General features: G+C 45.6%; 1 protein-coding gene across 3 annotated transcripts in view; it reads right to left on the minus strand.

Moving 5' to 3' along the window:
- Positions 1-9619, minus strand: part of BICD2 (BICD cargo adaptor 2) — a 98407-nt gene extending 88788 nt beyond the window's left edge. For all 3 annotated transcript variants that reach the window (XM_075053609.1, XM_075053608.1, XM_075053606.1), the window contains exon 1: positions 9175-9619. In XM_075053609.1, the coding sequence (XP_074909710.1) occupies positions 9175-9414 (240 nt within the window). In that variant the 5' untranslated portion in view covers positions 9415-9619. The remainder of the gene's footprint in view (positions 1-9174) is intronic.
- Positions 9620-19550: the final 9931 nt, after the last annotated feature.

Genomic DNA, 19550 nt, shown 5'->3' on the forward strand with positions numbered 1-19550 from the left:
TTTTGCAATGAGAGATGTCAGAGATTGAAGACAAAAAAGTTTGAGGACAAAAAGAACCACATGGAAGAATAGGTATTTGATGAAGGGAAGAAATGACACCTCTGTTATAGGTCAAGCCTCACTGTTACTGACATTACAGCTACTAAATTACGTACATTTATATAAAATTTTAAGGGGACAGAAGAAAATTTGAGCTGGAAATGAATAGATCAAACCCAGTTCCTCACTTCAAGAGGAATTATTTATGTGAAAAATGATTACCTGATTTTAACAGCCGAGAATATTTGATTTTAAACACTTATTGGTTAAAAACAAACACTTAATGAAAGCATCACCAAAAGAGAGCCAAGTGGAATTGCTTGCACAGCTGCTGAACACACTGAACTAAGATACGAGTCAGCCTGAAGCCTTTATTCACATAGATACAAGTCTCAGAAAGCTGCTGGGTTAAACTGTGCCACAGAGAAATTTAAAACAGGACCACTGCTGAATGATTTCAGCTAAATAAGAGACCAAAATTTATTTAGGGAAGTATGTTTTGGCAAAATAATCTTTCTTCTTTTGGTAATATGTTCCAAAGTTGAGGGCACATGCTACATGACACTGCTTTTTTGTGCTGATTACATCTTGGGGACAGTCACATTCATCCTACAATAGCTGATTCCCATTTCAAAGGCCGAATGCCCCCCCCCAATGACATCAGAGAAAACCACAAAATAATTATATTCTGACTGCTTGAAAATGCATTCTCTCTGTTTCCTTCCTAACATCGTACTGTCGAAAAGTTTCATTCACAGCTGCTGGCAGTGCATCCACTGGTGAGCTCTAGCAAGAGCTAGAGGGCTGGGCTGTGCTACAGACACGTCATGATATTCAGCCACACTGGGCATCGCAACCAACTCTCTCCCTCAAAACACACACAGCCTTGCGTGCAGGAAGTGCAAGAAAATGCCTTCTACTTCAGACTAATCCGTTCATGCAACAGAACAAGCTCCAAACAAACATCATTGGTTGTTCATTTGAAAACAAAAAGGATCCTGACCTTCGAAAGAGACTAAAACTGGATGTAACAAACCCTGTGCATAGGAAGCAGTGAAACTTGTTTGGTTTTGGCAGATTAGATGCCAGTTCAAACGTCTTTTTAGTTTGTAGCAATACTGAAGAAATAAGCTTATTCATCCATTAGGTCAATACACTTCTCTGCCTTGGAGCTAGAGCTAAACTACAGGACCAGTTCTGTTCAGGACTGACAGACAGGACACGTGGAGAGACTCCTAATGAATTTACCATAATACTGCCTACAGCATGCTCAGCACCGCTCCAGTTAGCTTGCTAAGATCCAGACTGCATGTTGACAGCAATTAAGGGGTGAAAACAAAAGATTTAAGGAGACAAAGGACTGTGGCATAGCACAGAGGCCAGGCCATACAGCACAAGCGCAGCACACCACCAGATATGCCATTCGTTTCAGCAAGAGCTGTATAGGTCCTAATATGGCACAGCTGCTCCCCAGCATGGCCACAGGACTGCAGAGAAACCATATCCATTCCCACACCGTGCTTCAATTATGTTTGGGCCAAACATTCCCAATTAGGCCCACGTCCAGGCACACGGACCCCAGAGCCAAGCAGTTTTCTGCGTAAAGGACCCTCTAGACACTATGTGGGTCCCTGCTTCCGCAGACCCCAGTGGCAAACCCATCTGTTTTATGGGCAAGATAGACCACAGCTTTTAGCAGACTCTTCAGGTAGGTCCCATCTACCCACTCCAAAGCGATGCCTGTCTGCAGGGCAAGCCTGATACGAGTTGGGACATGGAGGCAGACGCCACTGCCTGGTGTGCATTTCAGCCAAAGTAGGGAAAACAGCTGGGGAGAGAGGAGGGGAAGGAAGGCCGGAGGTGGAAAGGAAGACAAGAGCTGGAGGAAGGGGAAAATAAGAAAAAAGTCACAGCTCTGCAGCTATTACACTTAAAACTTCAGCTGTTCTCCAAAATGGAGGCTCCCGCATTCATCTGGATGGCAACATTTATTTATGTCACTTCCCTCCGCTAAGGTTTTGTAGATCATATTTCAAACCCACATTATATTCCTCTGTTGCTGCGTTACCAGATCTGAACAAACAATTCTCCACAGTGTGCCAAAAGCAGAGAAAGAAAGCAAATGAATGCCTGGAGGATGCATCACCCTCTGGAAGTCATCTTACGGCCCCCACGCTGCTACAGATTAGTCACAACCTCACATACAGTAGAGCAAAAGAGGAAATGGTGAATCCATTAACTCCAGGGCAGTACACGGACCTGAGAACTACTATTCCAGCCCACTCACCCCCCTCCTAGGGAAACCAGGCAATGTTCCAAATCATTAGAATTTTCTTTCAGATTAGAAGAAAAATGGTCCTAAATTCAAAGGGATAAATTGGGTATTAACACCCCTGAAACTAGCGAGTTTGGTCCAGCAGATGTTGAAATGGCAAGCGAGAATTGTGATTTGAAATGAGTAAACCGCAGGTATCACCATAGCAGAGCTGCACGAAACCCCCCCGTGACAAAACATTGATGACTGTAGGTTTGAGGCTTTCAATTTCCAGGCAGGATGACTGCCACATCAGGGCCTGCACAAACTTACGCTTCAGGGATGTAGGTACACAGAGCCTTCACCTGCATAGCAGCGCCCACCAGAAGCCCTCCAGGTTCACTCAAGCCCTCAGCAATATTGCTTTGAAGAAATCTTCCCCTGCAGCACCTGCGGAGAGAGGCTGCCAGTGTGCAGTAGCTGAACCGGTGTTTGTCCTGCCAAGACTGTCTGTCCCCTGTTGCTGACCCTGTCGCCGTGCTCTCTGAACACCCAGGCAGCCCTCCATCCCACATGCAGAGCCTCAGCTCTCAAGTGCCCTCATCCGGGACTGCGCGCTGGAGGATGCCAAATGTGAGCCTCTAATAGGAAGGGTTTATTTGGGTAAAGACAAAAAGCGTTGCAAGAGAGACTAGATCTCAGTACAGATCCCCACCACAACCGCCAGCCTGACAATAATGCTGTTGCCACTGCAGCATCCCCAAGACTGCTAATTCCCAGCAGTCAGACAAGAGGGACCCACACACGCTGCACAGGCTACAGTTTGCGCTGTTCGGGCAACAGTTTCACCATCGAGCTCAGCAGCAAGACTAGCTTAAGATGGTCCTCTCGTCACCTATTTGCTGCTGCTGTAACGTGCTCTCAGTGAGGTGGTACCGGCACAAACACATGCCGTGCACCTGCACCCAAATCAGGGAACTGACCTAATTCAAAAACAAAAAGAAATTTGCTAACACAAAAAAAAAAAACTAAAGAAGAAAATTTGGCTCAGTTCCACGGTGCAGTTCACTGTATCCCCTCCACCAGGACAGCAAACACCCAGCGCCGCCACACTTCCAAGGGAAAAAATATGTAGTAAATGGCACTACTGCTGCCAAACTTTTGTTCCATGAAACCTTGGGTTTAATCTAATGTAGAAAATTAGAAACAAATTATATAATGTTTGTTGGAGGGTCAGGAACAGCCCTCATTCTGGGCCAAGGCACAGACAAGCATCACAAAACAAAAATAAAACATCATGTTTCACCAAGATGCAGCTCTCAGCTGAGACTACAGAAGCTTAAGGAAAACCACTGTTCTGGAAACACGGGCGGTTTTTAATAATTTAGTTCTACCTGAAGGTCCTTACTATTCACCCAAATATTTATGGATGTTCTATTACATAAGGTATAGCAAATTTTATCAAAAAAAGCCCAAGAAGAAAATTTGGCAATTTCACAAGAAAATAATCTGAAATTATAATTTAAGAATATTATTATTTCTGATTTTTAAGTAAGGCAGTTCAAGCAACACTGGCAAAGAAAATGAAGTTAGCAACATGAAGCCTTACAGGTTACTATTTCTAGTATAGCAGGAAAAACTGGAATGTTTAACTTTTCAGGCTTTGTTTTTTTCCTAAATAAGGATCTGTAAGAAAAGTATCTTTTCCAAAACACAGTACTGAGTGTCTATACCACTGCAGACATCAGATTAAAATTACAGGTGGCTCTATTCTTAACGTAAACGAACTATGATTTATCAAAATATAAGAAGCTTAGTTTACATGGGAATATTTTGCTTACCCCAACCACAGATTTCAGTCTGATTTTACACTAGAGACAGCAATTCTGTTCTCTTCTTACATTTCAAGCGTGGCAGGTGTTGGAGTCCAAGTGACAATCACCATTAAATCCACAAGACAGGTTCACAGACATATAACTATTTTCCATTAGTATGTGCAAAACTGGTATCAGTTTCCCAACAACAATTTGTAGTTGTACTTTCCTTATTCTAGATTTACACATGTATAACCAGAATTAAATTTTGCCTAAGCTAGTCTATTTAAAAAAAACAACATTTCCTTTATTTTATGCACTAAACCCTTTGCTTTTTACCTCTAACCTTCCAGCGCTGTTGTCTCAAATGTCATTAAGGTCCTTCCCTTTCAGCAGGAATCAATATTACACCCGCGTATTTGTTAGGAGGAGGCTGCAGAGGTGTACCTGAGGCCTTAGAGGTATTACTACTGAACATCATTATTTACCATGATTAAATGGAAAGACCAGGTCAATCCAGCACTGTACTATGAGCACAGAGGATTTAATCCCAGTCTGCCACTGGCTTGTTAGGTGACTTTAGCCCAGCCATTTCTTCCCTCTTTGCCCTTATGTTCCTACACATAAAATAAGCACAGCAGTACAGCAGCACAATTGGTAAAATGCTTTGAAAGTAGGTAAATCCAGTGAGGAAAATCACTGCTTCTTCAGTAACCAGCTTATATGTCTGTCTATAAGGTATACAGCATTATATAAGGTATACAGGAAAGAGAATGATTTCTCCTTCACTTTTGAAGGTGCACAGTTAAAACATTAATCCAGTCTGGATGATGTATCACGTATCCAATTAACTGTTACATAGGTAAGTGAATTAAGAAAAGCAAAACTTCTGTCAGCGATCACAGATACTCTACACTCCACCTGAGCAGTACATTCAAATAAACAGCACAAATATTACAGCCCAGGATGTATCACCTCAGTTGCATAGTACACCCCACTTTAGCTTAACAGGAGCTGAAGCAGCAAGGTGTTATTTGCATGTTTCTTTCAAAGACAGCTTCCAAGGCCACCCAGTAAACCTCTACAGAGAATTCATGTCATGGCATAAAGTCAATACGCGATCCTTACAGGCAAAAACCAGAAACAAGAGCCACTGGCACCCTACAAAAATGAAGAGTTACGTACAGATCGTTGCCACTCTTCCTTGTATGCCCCCCTCCCCCCTTAAAAACCATATACAAACCATATAATATACATCACATTAGCCGTGATGTACTGACATATGCTTTTAGACTTCAAGGACAGCCACAGTCTACTTGCATACTTTTACATTATTACGGAAATAAATAATTCATAATATAACACCCTTGTTTTCTGAGGGATTTAAACTCAAGTCTACCACCACCAATACAACATAGCCCCCTAATCAGAAAGGAGTTTTGGACAGCAGCCAGTTTCATAACTGAGCTAATAGTTAGTTATAAATCTGACATCTCAAAAGCAACTTGAAAGTACCAAGCGAAGCAGATAACCCCTTTTCCAAGGTAATCTTCCACGCCACATTTCCCTATAAATCATCAGGAATGCCAATAACTGAATGCCCAGAAAATCACTTTTGTGAGCTGGAGCGCACAAAAAGCTGATCCTATGTATCTTCCCCGTAAGTGCGGAAATCCCGGCTCAGGCAGGTAGACAGCCCTATAATTTATACAATTAGCAACACTGCAGACAAAGGCTCGCAGGATGACTTACTAGTTGAACACAGCCTACAGAAACAACTCTTTATTACTTCATCTCCTAGAGGGGAAAGAACAGCAATAAAAATTATATGTATAGAACGTGATGTAGTATTTCACTACAAGAAAGCCAGTATCTTATTTCTCTGAACTAGGGAAAATTTATTTATCTATAATGTTTAATTAAAGTTTGAAATCAATTCCATTTCACAAAAGCAAAGGTGGGACTCAAGATAACCAGTAAATTTACCTGGGGAGACAGTTTGTATTTAAGTTCAGTTCTCTCAAATGAAAGTGATAGAAGAAATGCAGCGCAAATGATCATAAAAGATACAAGATTAAGTCAGCATGCAAGCAGGTAAAAGGACAAACTCAGGGAAGAGTCAACAATTTATCAAGGACCCTGACTAAGGAGAGGTCAGTGTGGAGCCTCAGTGCAAGGACAGGACAGCTCCCCAGCTTCACCAGGAGGACTTGAATTGCAAACACTGTGTGTACACAGACATCTTTACAAAATGGGGTACAGCTCTGAGGATACCATGTGCACTTGCCAACGGGGTAAAACTGTGGAGGTTAAGGCTACGAAATTCTGCCACAATAGGGGATGGGGAGCAGGTAGGAGAACCTGGCCAGAAAGCTATGGAAGATCTGATGACTGTAGCAGAAAAGCCTGTACTTCCAACAAACTATATTACAAAGTTCCCATGCTCAGAGCCCATTTACCTACGGCATGAACAGGGCCACGATACAGGGTGCTTCATAACATTAAACAAATTAAAGCATATCCAAATCTACAACACCCAGCAGGACAGGAAACTTTGCTGCGTGCCTGCACAACACTCAGCATAACATGCCCTTGTGCTTACTGAGGTCTCTGGATGTAGAGAGAACAACAAAACAGGATCTATAGAGACTAGAATGGCTGCATTTTAAAAGGCTGCATGAAGCCACAGTTACGAAGCAAGAGATGGAAAGCACTCTTGTTCCAGTCAGACATGCCACCATCAATCCCCCGCCTTCCCCAAGAACAACCTCAGGTAACCCAAGGTGGAGTCCCTTTAGGTTGGAGCTTGATATGTGGCAACTCTTGTATGCAATGCTCCTCTAGCTGTGCCTGGGAAAAGCAAGAAGTTGCATTAACAGCAAAGAAGATAAACTTGTCCTCTGAGAGCATGCTTCATGCATCTGCTAAAGGTTTACCAGATCTAATGCAGACCAGATTCCTCCACAGCATCACAAGAAAGCTAGAGGAGCAATGCTTTTTCCCCGTGTAGGCTAACTAGCACAGTCCTCAAGCTGTTCCCAGAATTGTCTGCCTCCCAGGTTTTGACTTAATTACAACGGGACATGCACACACAAAGAAAATCCTTCAGAATGCTAAAAGCAAAAAGGAGTGAATCATTGCTGAGCCTGCCATTTTAATTTTTTTTTAAATCTTCTACAAGCTTCTGAAGTGTTGCAGCCCTAAAAGAATGGAAATAAGTTGACTTCAAGCCTTTTTCCACCTGAAAGCCAAAACGTCTAATGCCCAAGTGTACACAGCACAGCAAATAAAGCACTACTTGTGACTGACTTCAACCTGGCTTCCATTTGTGGGTCAGGCACTGGCTTGCTGAATGAGGTTGGGCCAGTCCCTTCACCCCTCGATGCCATGTTTTCCATTCCACCTACCAAACGGGTTCACTGACTTTTCTTCCCTTTAGCACAACTCTATCGTTCTCACCTTCTTTTCAAGACTGCCTCTACCCTTGACTTTCACGTAGCATCTCTGCAACTGTATGCTGCTGTAACCGTGTTGGTCTCAAGTGTCTTTAGTTATAGCGGTACATCAGTTCAGCTTGCATATTTAGTTAACAAGTTTATAGCCATATAATTCAAACTAATTAACCTCTTTTGCTTATGCTTGTTTAACATAATAAAAGCAGAATAAAGCTTTATTTACAAGACCAAAAGACACACAGGATGCAGGAAGTGAGGGCGTTCACAGATTCAGCTGAATTTGTACCAGCCCATTTACAAGAATTTACTTTCCCTTTGAAATAGCATATTTTGATGTTACTTCAAATCCATTTCCAACTGAATGAGCTAAACCAAAGACCCATCTGATACAGTTTGCACTGGTCAAATAAATGCATATATATTCACCTCTTAGGCTGTACCAGATCTTTTGCAATCAAGGCAAGGCCTAAATCACTTGAAAAGCAGCCCAGGGTTTGCCTGCATGGAAACAACCACCAAAACAACCAAGGGTACAGGCAAACAAGCTCCCATGGGACATACTATGTAGTAGACTGGCAGGGAATCAGCTATGCTGTCATAAGGAGAGCTAACCGTGTGCCTACATATTCTGGCAAGTCAGTGCCACTCTGTGCATGGCCTCTTCCTGAGGCAGTGCTTTGCCCGCATTCTAGACCTGGAGAAGATCACGCACAAGAAAAACTTGCACGCCAGTTGACCTAAGAAAACAGCATTTCTTCTGACAAACCTTACTCCACTGTACAGATTAAATCTGAAGTTGCCTTAAAAAAAAAAAAAAGCCAACAACAGGGAACTGCACCAAAACAAAGCTGTGTGAACTAAAGCCCACTGCGTTATTTTCACGGTGGTCCGCATTAAGGAAGTCATTAACACCAACGCAAGGTTCCTCCCTCCACACAAAAGCTGGCATGTGACGGCCGCCCAAGGGGCATCCCGGCCCTCACCAAAAGCCTGGTTCCCCAGCCTCTGCCCCTGCCGTGCAGCGCCTGCTCGGTCCGGTCTTCGAGGAGGAGGGAGGTGACAGCAGCGAGCAGCCCCAGCCCCGGGAGGCAGCGCAGCGCGGCTTCACTGGGGGCAGCCGAGAGGCTCCTCTCCTTGCTGCTGCCCTGAGGCCGACCGCTACCAGAGCCTGAGGCAAGACGGGACGGGAAGAGAAAGACAAGCACTTACCCGCCTCCCTCCCACACGCCCTGGCACGGGAGAGGGGTTAGGGGCAGAAAAACCGGTGGGTTTTTCTTCCCCTGTCCTGGTCTGAAAGGCAACCGCCTCTGAGAGCTGTCATTTTGGGGAAGGAAGGGCTTAACCGCGCGCAGCCTGGAGGAAGACTGAGGCCTGGTCGCCCTCCTCCAAATTCCGCCGGGGGGGGGGCTGACGCTCCGACCGCCCCACAGCAGCCCCAAGGCCCCTCAGCCCACCACCCCCGGCCTCCGAAGACAGCCATTGTCCCGCTCCCACCTTCCCCAAAGCGCCTTCGCCCCCCTCACCCGCAGCGGGCGGGCTCGGGCTCGGGCCCGGGCCCGGGCCGCTCCGCAGGGCGGGCACCTGCCGCCGGGCCCCCCCGCCGCCGCCTCACCTCCTTCAGCTGCTCCATCTCGGTGCGGATGGTCTCGTACTCCAGCTCCAGCTCCTCGTACTGCTGCTTCAGCTGCTGCTTCTCCTCCAGCACGGCCAGCCCGTACTCCGCCGCCTGGATCTTCTCCCGGGTGGTCTCGCCCAGCTCCTGGAAGAGCCGCTTGATCTCGCTCCGCAGCCACTCGGGCTCCGACTCCATCACCAGCCTGGCGTACTCCTCCTCCTCCATGGCCAACGACATGTCGGCGGCGGCCGCCGGCTCCCAGCCGGCGAGGCGGGCGGGCGAAAGGAGCGAACGCGCAGCCCGTCTGCCGCTCCTAACAGCGCCGCGGCCCGCGGGCGGCCATGGCAGAGCCCGCTCGGGCTGCCATCAACGGGCGAGGCGCCCGCTGCGCTGCGCCGCGGACCCCCGCACGCCGCGCCGCCGCCGCTGCGAAACTCGCCCCGAGCGCCGACCGCAGTGAAATCATTCAAAAGGCACGGCCGGCCCGGCGCCCCGCGGCACGCTGGGGCCGGTAGTCCGCGCCCGCCGCCGTCCGGCGGGGCGCGCCGCCCGCCGGACTACAACTCCCAGCATGCACCGCGAGGGGCGGTGGTGGTGGCGGCGGCGGTGGGGGAGAAGAGCGGCCCCTGCTGGGCGCCGGCGGCCGCGACCACGGAGCGGCGCGGGGGCAGCGCTGCGGGGGGACGGCGGCGGAAGGAGCGCGTCCGTCGGGGAGGGCTGAATGCGATCTTGAACAGACTGACCTGCCAGCCACCGTGTCAAAAACTGACCCTAAAGCAGCCCGAGCCAGAGTGCAGCACAGAACGGAGCGCCACGCAGACATCCCCGGCGGCTAGCACCTTGCTAACGAGTGCTTTCAGGGTGGTGGGAAGTCAGGAGGCGTAGAAGCAGGCGAGTGTGAAAAGGTCAGTCCTGTGCAAGGCAGGTCGAACAGCAGCCACGCGTGGGGACAAAGTCAGGGCCTCGGTGGGGTGGTTCCCATTTGCGAGAATGGAAGGTATCGTAGGCCACACCAGCATGGAAAGAACAAAAGGTTAATGTGGGAAGTACTGGTGTCAGCCCCTGAGTCCACAGCGAGAGCTGCCAGTATCTCATTTGTTTCTGGTGTTTCACATCTCCACTGCAGCTCCTGCTTCAAGTAGTTCTCCATCCACCGACAGGGAACAAAACCTGCGTTCTCCAGCATCATCCTGAGAATAAGCACATCCACAGGACAAGATGTTCACGTACTGCTGGACTGCCCAATAGAAGGAGGGAAATGTCGCAGCATGTTCAACTGGCATAAATAGTTGTGATACAGTAATACTTGGGCAACTTTACTACACTGCTTGGAAAAGGAATTGCCAGTCAGGTAGGAAAATGTGATCAGCTGTTGCTACAGGTTACACCATTGGGCAAGTATGGTGTCAAAGGCACAGAAACTGTGATACTCATTTCTCCACTGTGGGTAGTATTAATTTCTAAAACATAATGAAGGCTGAACAGAGCCAAATGCCTCTCTTAGTTGGACCACTGTAACTCCTAAGCAGCTCCACAACAGCGGTGTGAATGTGCCCCTGCTTTACACTTGGCCAGGGGAGACGACTGCTTCCCCCTCCTGTCAGGAGGAGAGCTCACCTGGCTCCCCTGCTGCTTCACCCTCCTTTAGTGCGGCAAATGCAGCTCCAAGTTTCTTCCAGTGTCAAAAATAATCAGTAATGAACTGGTAAGCAAATGCCAAACATAATAAAAACAATTACTTGTTTGAGCACTCCACAATGTCTAGAACATAAAGCAACATACTTGCTCGCAGCTGCGGCGTTTTTTCAAGCTACTTTCAACTTCTGGATGTGTTCATCACATTCTGTCCTGGTACATATAAACCCTTATCCCTTTAATAAACTGTATAATGGCTGAATACTGCCTCTTAGTCATGAAACTGCCCCGGCCAATTTTTCTCCAGGGCGATGACACTGCCTTGAGCTCCCCATACCTCACGTGCAGGGATGTATTTGTCCTGGGAGCACTGATGTGACACTGGGTCACCTGGATCTAAGAAGTAGCAAGTTGATGTCCTCAGCCTACGGGGTGTATGTGAAATGCCTTTTGCTTTTTATTTTCAGAATTCCTCAGGGAAGTTTTATTCTTAATGGCAAATAAATATCTGGTTAGCCTAAGCCATATAATACTCACATACCACTCAATATGTTGGCATCAGTACGGTGTCAGGTTTTTATGTTCCTCTGAAACCATGTCAGCTGCATGTGCCAAAGCTCATTTAAAATCCTCATCTGTTACTTTTAGGCACTACCTGGGGCTGCCTGTGACCTTGCATCATTTTCAGCTGGTGCAAAACACACTGTTGCCCTCAGTTGATTTGGCCCATAGGGCCGCAGGACTGTAAAACCTCCTGGCAATCCCATTTCATGTGAAACTATTGAAATACGCTTCTCTTCTCATAACCCCTAAGAGAACTGGTAGGGTGGCAGCTGCTAAGGACACGGAGAGCATCTCTGCCTCACACTGGCCCAATCATGGACTGTTGGAGAAGAGGGACGGCTGGTGAGTGCAACTGCCACATTGGCTTTCCCTTCTCATTTCTAACTTCGATGCGAAACCTGAGACTTCAGCTGTTTTTTTTCAAGAAATGTGCTGCATGGGTAAATTCTAGTATTGCACCCCAAAGGGATCATTAAAATCCAGGTAGTTAGTTCACCATGAATTGTTCAGATTTGGATTTGGATACTGAGAGGTGCCTCCGACAGGTGTCCTCAGTGGGAGAAGGTGCATCTGATGAAGAACAGAGTACAGAGATAGGCAGCGTGTCACTGAGGGTCACTTAAGGTCAGTAGTATTTCATCAGAGTTACTTTTAATCCCTCAACCCAGGTGTCCCTGGGACTTAACATGCCATAGCCAATGCGCTAGGAAGGCAGAAAAAAATAACATAAATGAGGTGTAAATTAACAAAATCCTCTTCTTCCAACTCAAACCATACTACAGCTCTGTGGTGGGAATCTTGCACCAGCTCAGAATACCTTGAAACCCACCAGGGGAGTGAGTGACATGGAGGAAGCCCTGGGCCTGGCAGGGGACCTTCACTGGACCCCAACCCCTAAAATCCTGCCCCAGGCACACTCAGCTGAGGTGCCAGAACTGTCTCCTGCTCCTGGTCTGCTCAAGAGCTGGTGGCCTTCAGAACAGTGCCTCCCTCCTGGATTTATCAAGAAATGCCCACATTAAAATGTCAGTAGCTGCAACTTACCATTTCCAGATGAAGTGAATGTGAAAACAAAAGTTTAATGCTATTTCCATAAAGCTGAATTCTCACATAAAGGTGTCTTCACTTTCTTGCACTGTATTTACATTGCTGTACCACCACGACCATCACTGTGCGACCTAGAATGTTTTTAGGAGGTTTAAACATCCTGATTCTTTTTTAAACCTAAGTGAGGAAAATAAAAACATTGTCTCTCAGATTCTCCTACACACTATGTTTTTAAGTATTAGGATTTCTTCTCAACTCTGTTGCCTTTTATGTTTTTCTTTTGTCTGCCCCTACTAAGTAGCAGTGCTAATCCCACCCACTCAAAACTGATTCATCAATAAGATATTTTTAATAATAAATACCAGCTTGTTTTCTTTCACCTCATACTTTCTGAGCCTTCATTGTGCTCACATTTTTCTCTGCAACTGCGGACTCGAACAAATTAGCTACCCTTTGGTGCTCCTCCCTTTCCAAAACTGAAATCTGCACGTAATGACTTGCTCTCAGGACACAGAGCTTCAGTTCACATCCTGAGTATTGCTGGGCTTACAAGTAAATTGTGAGACCTGACCAGTTTTGGGGATTAATAGAGATGAGCCAATCAACTCATCATAGCACAAGTGACTTCATTGGGTAATTATTTGTTTTCTAGGTCACTCTTAAAACTAAGATCTGTTGCTAGGCTTCACACTTTGTTATTCTGATAAACTGCCCAAGATGCAAAGGCAAATATCCAGCAGCAATTATAAATATAGCAATAGCTATTTCAAAAGCATTTCTACACAATTTTAGAAAACTGGAGTGGTTTGTCAAAGCTAAGGTGCCCATCATTGTTCAAGGTAACGATGCAGCATAATAAAAGCTTATAATGAGGGCATGAGTGCAGACTGGCCTGTGCCCATCACCTCCTCCTAGGCACAGCTAGAGGCCACTGCCCATTTTGGGCACTGTTCACTGTCCCCAAACTCCATTAATGCAAAGACTTAGCTGTTAACCCACTCATTCAAGGTCTCATCGCCAAATGTGTTTACGGTGCTATAAGACTTACACAATAGGTGGAGAAGGCAGACTGTTGGTCTTTTTTTCCTGCTAAGACTTTAAAGATTACCACTGAGCACAAGGTGGTAGAATTACACAAGAACCATCTTGAATACTAAACCAAATTTGTATAGTGTTTCTTCTTTGTGGGAGTTAACGTACAGGAAAATTTTTACCCAGTGGAAAAATCACAGCAAAGGCAAACCCCTGCAATACCAGTTTTATTTAACCTGAGTACAGACCCCAAAGTATGTAGCCATTCTAATCCAATGCTGAAAAATGTTCAGGTATCTGCAAGCACGATCAGCTTCGAACAAGCTGAATTTTCTGATAATCCCTTCTGAATGAATGTGGAAAGGCAACCTAACCTGTGCCTAAAATTGGGATGACTGCAGACATAAGAATCCTTAAAAATGCCTTTCCTTTTATATCTTACTTTGCATTAGTTCAAGTGTACCAAAATAAGGTGGTACAGCATGTCATTGTTTCATTCTTTTATCCCCTGCATTTGTGTACAGCTCAGCTATAGCAAACATCATAACAAAAAAATCTTTAAACTGGCCCTGAAACAGCTATAAGAAACCTTCACAAGCAGTCCCCGATTCCTCTTTTGTTTTGTCTTTAAGGAAAAAGTGAAAAAATACTTTAGGGATAAGAACACTTTGGAACTAGCTAGATGTTTGGGTAAGATATGGTAATGACTGTTCTTAAACAAAACATGCTTCAAAATAAGAACCTGAGAGGCTCAGGTGGCTTGCAAATATTTATTTTCAAGAGTTTGGTGAGTTCCTGTCAGAAAGCTGCTGGAGGTAACATCCGCATGCAAGAAATGAGCAGAGAAATTAAGAGTTGCTTGTCAGGAAACTGAATTCTCAAGATGTCTAACAATCAGGAGAAAGAGGCGACCTAACTTTGGACATCTGACGGAATGCCTGGCCTGGATTTGGGAGCGTACAACAACCACGGTGATTGCTTCTTGACCCAAGCCATTGGATATCCAGCCTGATAACTGCTTGGCCCACTGTGAGGAGCTGGGAAGGAGGAATGGCTGGAGGGTCCAAATAACAGCATGACTGGCACACCATCTGCTAGGTGTAGCAGGGAGCAGATGCTCAGTATACTTCCCTACTCTGCCAGGAGGGAACAAGCCAGAGAGGAAGGGAGGATTTTTTCCCCTCAAACATCGCCCTGTTTTCTTCTCCTCCCCCCTGCACTGCAAGCCTGGCACCTCCCTCAGAGCCACCTACAGCTTCTACAGCACACCAGGCTGTGCCCTCTTCAGCATTTTTCTTCCTTGGTCTCATTCACTTAAGGAAGCTTCTCCTGTATGTCTGCAGAAAGGGCCAGGTCATCCCAAGTGGCTGACCTCTTCTCAACTGAACTGCAGTAAAGGACCATGTTTATGTGTCACACTGCTGAAAATGTTCCCTTTTAAATCATCTTTGCAGATCTGATTGACAAGCAGTAAATGAGCTGCCATTACTCACTGTCTTTTGATGAGGTAAATACACCCTTATTTGGATTTAAACCAAGCCTGTTTCATTTTAAATAAATCATTTAGGCACATGTTTAAACTGAAGCAAAACAAGAGCCCGCACAGCACAGTGTACCGGTATAACCAAGTGGATCATTGCAATGCTATTTCTCTCTCTCTTCCCCCCCACCCCCCATCTTCATTTTCCTATTATAACTCAGAAGGGTCCCAGGTGCCAAAAGTCACCTACGGGGGAGTAATATAGTTATGCAGACACACAGAAATGCAGCACATACTTTGGCAGGGACAGATTCTGCTTTTCTCTGTACAAGTAAAAAATATTTCTACTTACTTCTACCAGTGTGAGAAAAGAAGTTTGTGTATTTTCCCTCTTCTCATAAGCTCTGAAGTGGGACAGCTGTAGCCAGAGCCTGCTTTTGGCCACACTGTTACATGCAGCAGGAATTTCACTGAAGTCAGTTACTCCAGATTGATGTGACATATGTAAAATCAGTGGGTCAGTGTTTTGGCCCCAGAGAGGATGCTCTAATAACACCAATAGGACACAGCAGCTTTGGTGCCTTTGAAGAGTGTCTCTGCAAACCCCTGTGACGTGCCTGAGTCCCAGGATGCTGCTGGCACCTCCTCCTCCATCATTTTTGCTGAAGAGCTCATCTCTGAGAAACAGCAAGGCAGCATTTCTGCAGTCAGATGATTTCCTCATTGCTAGAACAAATACCTGGCAATGCTGGTTTTCCTAATATAAAGCAAGCCTCTGGGAAGTGCATCAGATCTGCTTTTGATTCAAGACAAGGCTCCTGTAAAAGTCACTTTCAAAAGTTTCTACTTCCAAGCAAGCTCACCTCTGGGCCAGAATTTGATCTATTTTGAATGACTTAATGTCACTCAATAGATGACACATAAGCTTAAAATGGAGAGCATTTTCCCCACATAAGGGAAGCCAAACTGTAAATTACATCTCTTGCTGATGCATTCACATGCCCATTCCACTGCTAAGTAGTTCAACAAGGTGAGAAATAGCTGTTAGTCCTTCTCTACTAATTTTGCCCTGTTCTAAACATAGTACTCCTCAGTGCCAATTTCTAGATTAGATTAAGGAAAAATTTACACACCCCCCCCAGCCTGTGATGTTAATTTCATTAATTTAAAAACTAATCAACTAAATAATTAATTTAAAAGCTAATAAACTAAATAATTCACAGTGGGTCTGAGCTCATTGTTATTTTCCTCTGTTATATAAATATAAGGGCCCTCAATGACAAGAGCATCAGGTTTAAATAAAGGAAAATCAGAAGGCTGGTCAAGCTGCGTAGGCTGGTAGTGAAGCAAAGTTACTGCATTTTGGGAAGAGGTAGAAGCACACAGAGAGGTCACAGCCTGCAGGGGCAAAGCTGCCAGCCAGCCAGCTCGCTGATAGAGGTATGGTAAAGGAAACAGGGTGTGATCCAGAAGCCAGCTGAACATCTGTGCTTTTAGCACTGAACCAATGAGCTATGAAACAGAAAGGCACTAGTTTTTGGAGAATGTTATTTCCACTTTTGGGGAATTCACAGATTTCACTGACATATGCTATAATCCCTGTATTAGTTACTAATAACTTGAATTCCTATTAAATTCTTATTATTCCTGATTAAACTATTTTATGAAAGCAAAATAAAAATCATTGTGGTCAATGTCAGCAGCTGGTAACTGAGGCAGGGCTCAACGTTAGCACTTGGAAATATTACTGTGTGGATTTAAGATTGTAACAGTAGGTTCCTATTTTATACATCTGGTTAGAAATAGACTTACACCTTAGTCTTTGTCCTTTGATGTCTATCCCTCTGCTCTGGCCTTCAGATAATGCTGCCCTTCCAGAACTGATTAAAAACACCTGCTATCAAAAAAAAACCCAAACCAAAACCCAAAATCCCAAAGAAGGCAATCCCAGGTGACTAAAAAAACATTAGATGTATAAAAAGGGATAACTAATGTGTTGATACGGGCAGTGTTTTCACTGGACATTATAAAATCCACAATTACAATACAATAAAATGCCTCACTGCTCAGTTCAGAGCCCCCATGGGAGGGTTCAGGAAAACAAGGAAACAGGGCGCCAAGTTAATTGCACCTTGTTAAATGTAACCATTTAAACCACTAGACCTTAATGGGGTACTTTCTGTAGCTACTGCAGTTTTATATGTCTGAGTTATTTTCCAAAGCAGGTTTTGTGTATCTACAAAGAAGACGCAGAGGTGTATTGGTGCAGGGTGTATACTCACAAGCTGCATAGCAGGCATCTATTCACACTAGCTATAGACAAATACAGCTGTACTGTCTTCACTGGAGATACTACCAGTACATAGGTCCCTATGGTCCCTTCTATAAAGCAACTTGCTTAAAAAACAAGAATGAGCCTACATTTACACTGATGAAAAACCAGAGGTGCAGCACTTCAGAAGCACGTGCTTATACCCAGCAGTGAAATTCTTTGCTGCTAGAAACATAATTAATTCCATAGAAAGATAAAAGCAGACATGCCACAGCTTTTCCTAAGCCATGTCTGTGGGACTAGATGCCTCCATTCATAGTGCCAGCCCACCAGACTAGGACGTGCAAGGGAAGAGGTGCGCTTCCTTCTTAGCACATGCCCCATTTCTCTTGGTGGCTAACTAGGGCTGTTAGTAACATAAAAAAAGAAAATTATTGGCAAAAATAGAATTAGACTTTTGTTTTCTTCTTCTGTCAGGAAAGACTATAGGCTGGCCAAAGCATAAGCTACATTTTTCATCAACATATCTGGAAAAAGACTTGTACTTGGAGGGGAAGAGCTGGGAGCCAGAGACAGCCTGATGTGAAACCACATCCAAAGAACCGCAACCCTCTATCACATGAAGAAATTCACACTATTATACAGGCAACATCATTCAACATGTAGCACAAATAAAAGAAATGTTAATGGTCCTATTCTTTACTGGAATACCGGCAATTCTTATAGGTGGTAATGAATGCAAATTATATGGTAATTATATCCCATCATTACAATGAGAAGGTCCACTGACAAAGTGCTACCACAAATGAAAACCCACATCACATATCATGACAAGAACATAACCAGCATTCTCCCGTTTCCATCAAAGCATACCTTCCACACAGATATCCCATATATATCCCAGATCTGTCACACTTGAAAAAGATACTCCACGTTTGTCACTTCACTGAAACTAGCTGTATTTTTTACGTCATTGTGGCTAGCAGTTTTTAAGAGTACAGCATTTATCAGTATTTCACCCATATGTTTTGCTCTTGCAACCTCTGTTTCTTTCCCATCTTCCCGAGCTCTTCTTGCTTCCTGTCTTCCCCTGCTTAGCTCAGCACAAGGGACACGGTTTTGGTCACCTGGAAGCCTCCTCTTTGTCCCAAAGGTACATGGTCCCTGGCACAGTGCAGTGCCACTCACAACATTTCTAAATCCATCAGCCTTGTCTTTACCTGTTAGCACTAAACTCCTACTGCTGTAAACCTTTTGCAAATAGGCAAGTGATGTCACATTGCTTCCTGAAGACATTCTTATGGAGAGAAGAGTAAACCAAATATTTTACTTAGCCAGCTGATTATGTACTGCTATGTAACATCTTTAAAATCACAATTTATTCTAGGTATAGAATCATTTAGGTTGGAAAAGACCCTTAAGATCATCGAGTCCAACCATAAACCTAACACTGCTAAGCCCAGCACTAAACCATGTCTCTAAGTGCCATATCTACAAGTCTTTTAAATACCTCCAGGGATGGTGACTCAACCACTTCCCTGGGCAGCCTGTTCCAGTGCTTGACAGTTGTGGTGGTTTCAGCCCAGCCGGTAACAAGGCACCACACAGCGGCTCGCTCACTCCCCCCGGCCCCGGTGGGATGAGGAGAAAATATAAAGAAAAGCTCGTGGGTCGAGACAATGACTGGGAGGGATCACTCACCACTTACAGTCACGGGCAAAAGACAGGCTCAACCTGGGGAAGAAACAAAATCAATTTAATCTGCTACCAATCAAACCAAAACAAGGATATTAGGAAGTAAACCCCAACCCGAGAACACCCGCCTTCCCGCCTCAGCCCCACTCCCGGTTCTCTCCCCCTGGGGAACAAGGGATAGGGGCTGGGGTCGGTTCCTCACCCCTTGTCTCTGCCGCTCCTTCCTCCTCAGGGGGAGGAGGACTCCGCGCTCGGCCCCTGCTCCGCCGTGGGGTGTCTCCTGCGGGAGACAGTCCTCCACCAACTTCTCCAGCGTGGGTCCTTCCCGCGGGCTGCAGTTCCTCACAAACTTCCCTGGCGTGGGTCCTTTCCAAGGGCCGATCTTCAGACACAAACTGCTCCAGCACGGGCTTTCCCATGGAGTCCCGGCCATCTTGGGCGGCCTCCGCTCCCCTCCACGGGCTGGGGGGGGACAGCCTGCCGCCTCCCCACGGGCTGCGGGGGCATCCCCTCCTCCAGCGCACCTCCTCCCCCTCCTTCTTCCCTGACCTCGGGATCCGCAGAGGGATTCCTCTCACATCCCAATCCCCCTCCTCCTACTGGTTCCCCTTCTGAAATCTGTTCTCCCAGAGGCACCACCACTGTCAT

This window comes from Buteo buteo, chromosome 21 (assembly GCF_964188355.1).
Source record: "Buteo buteo chromosome 21, bButBut1.hap1.1, whole genome shotgun sequence".
Classification (NCBI taxonomy): domain Eukaryota; kingdom Metazoa; phylum Chordata; class Aves; order Accipitriformes; family Accipitridae; genus Buteo; species Buteo buteo.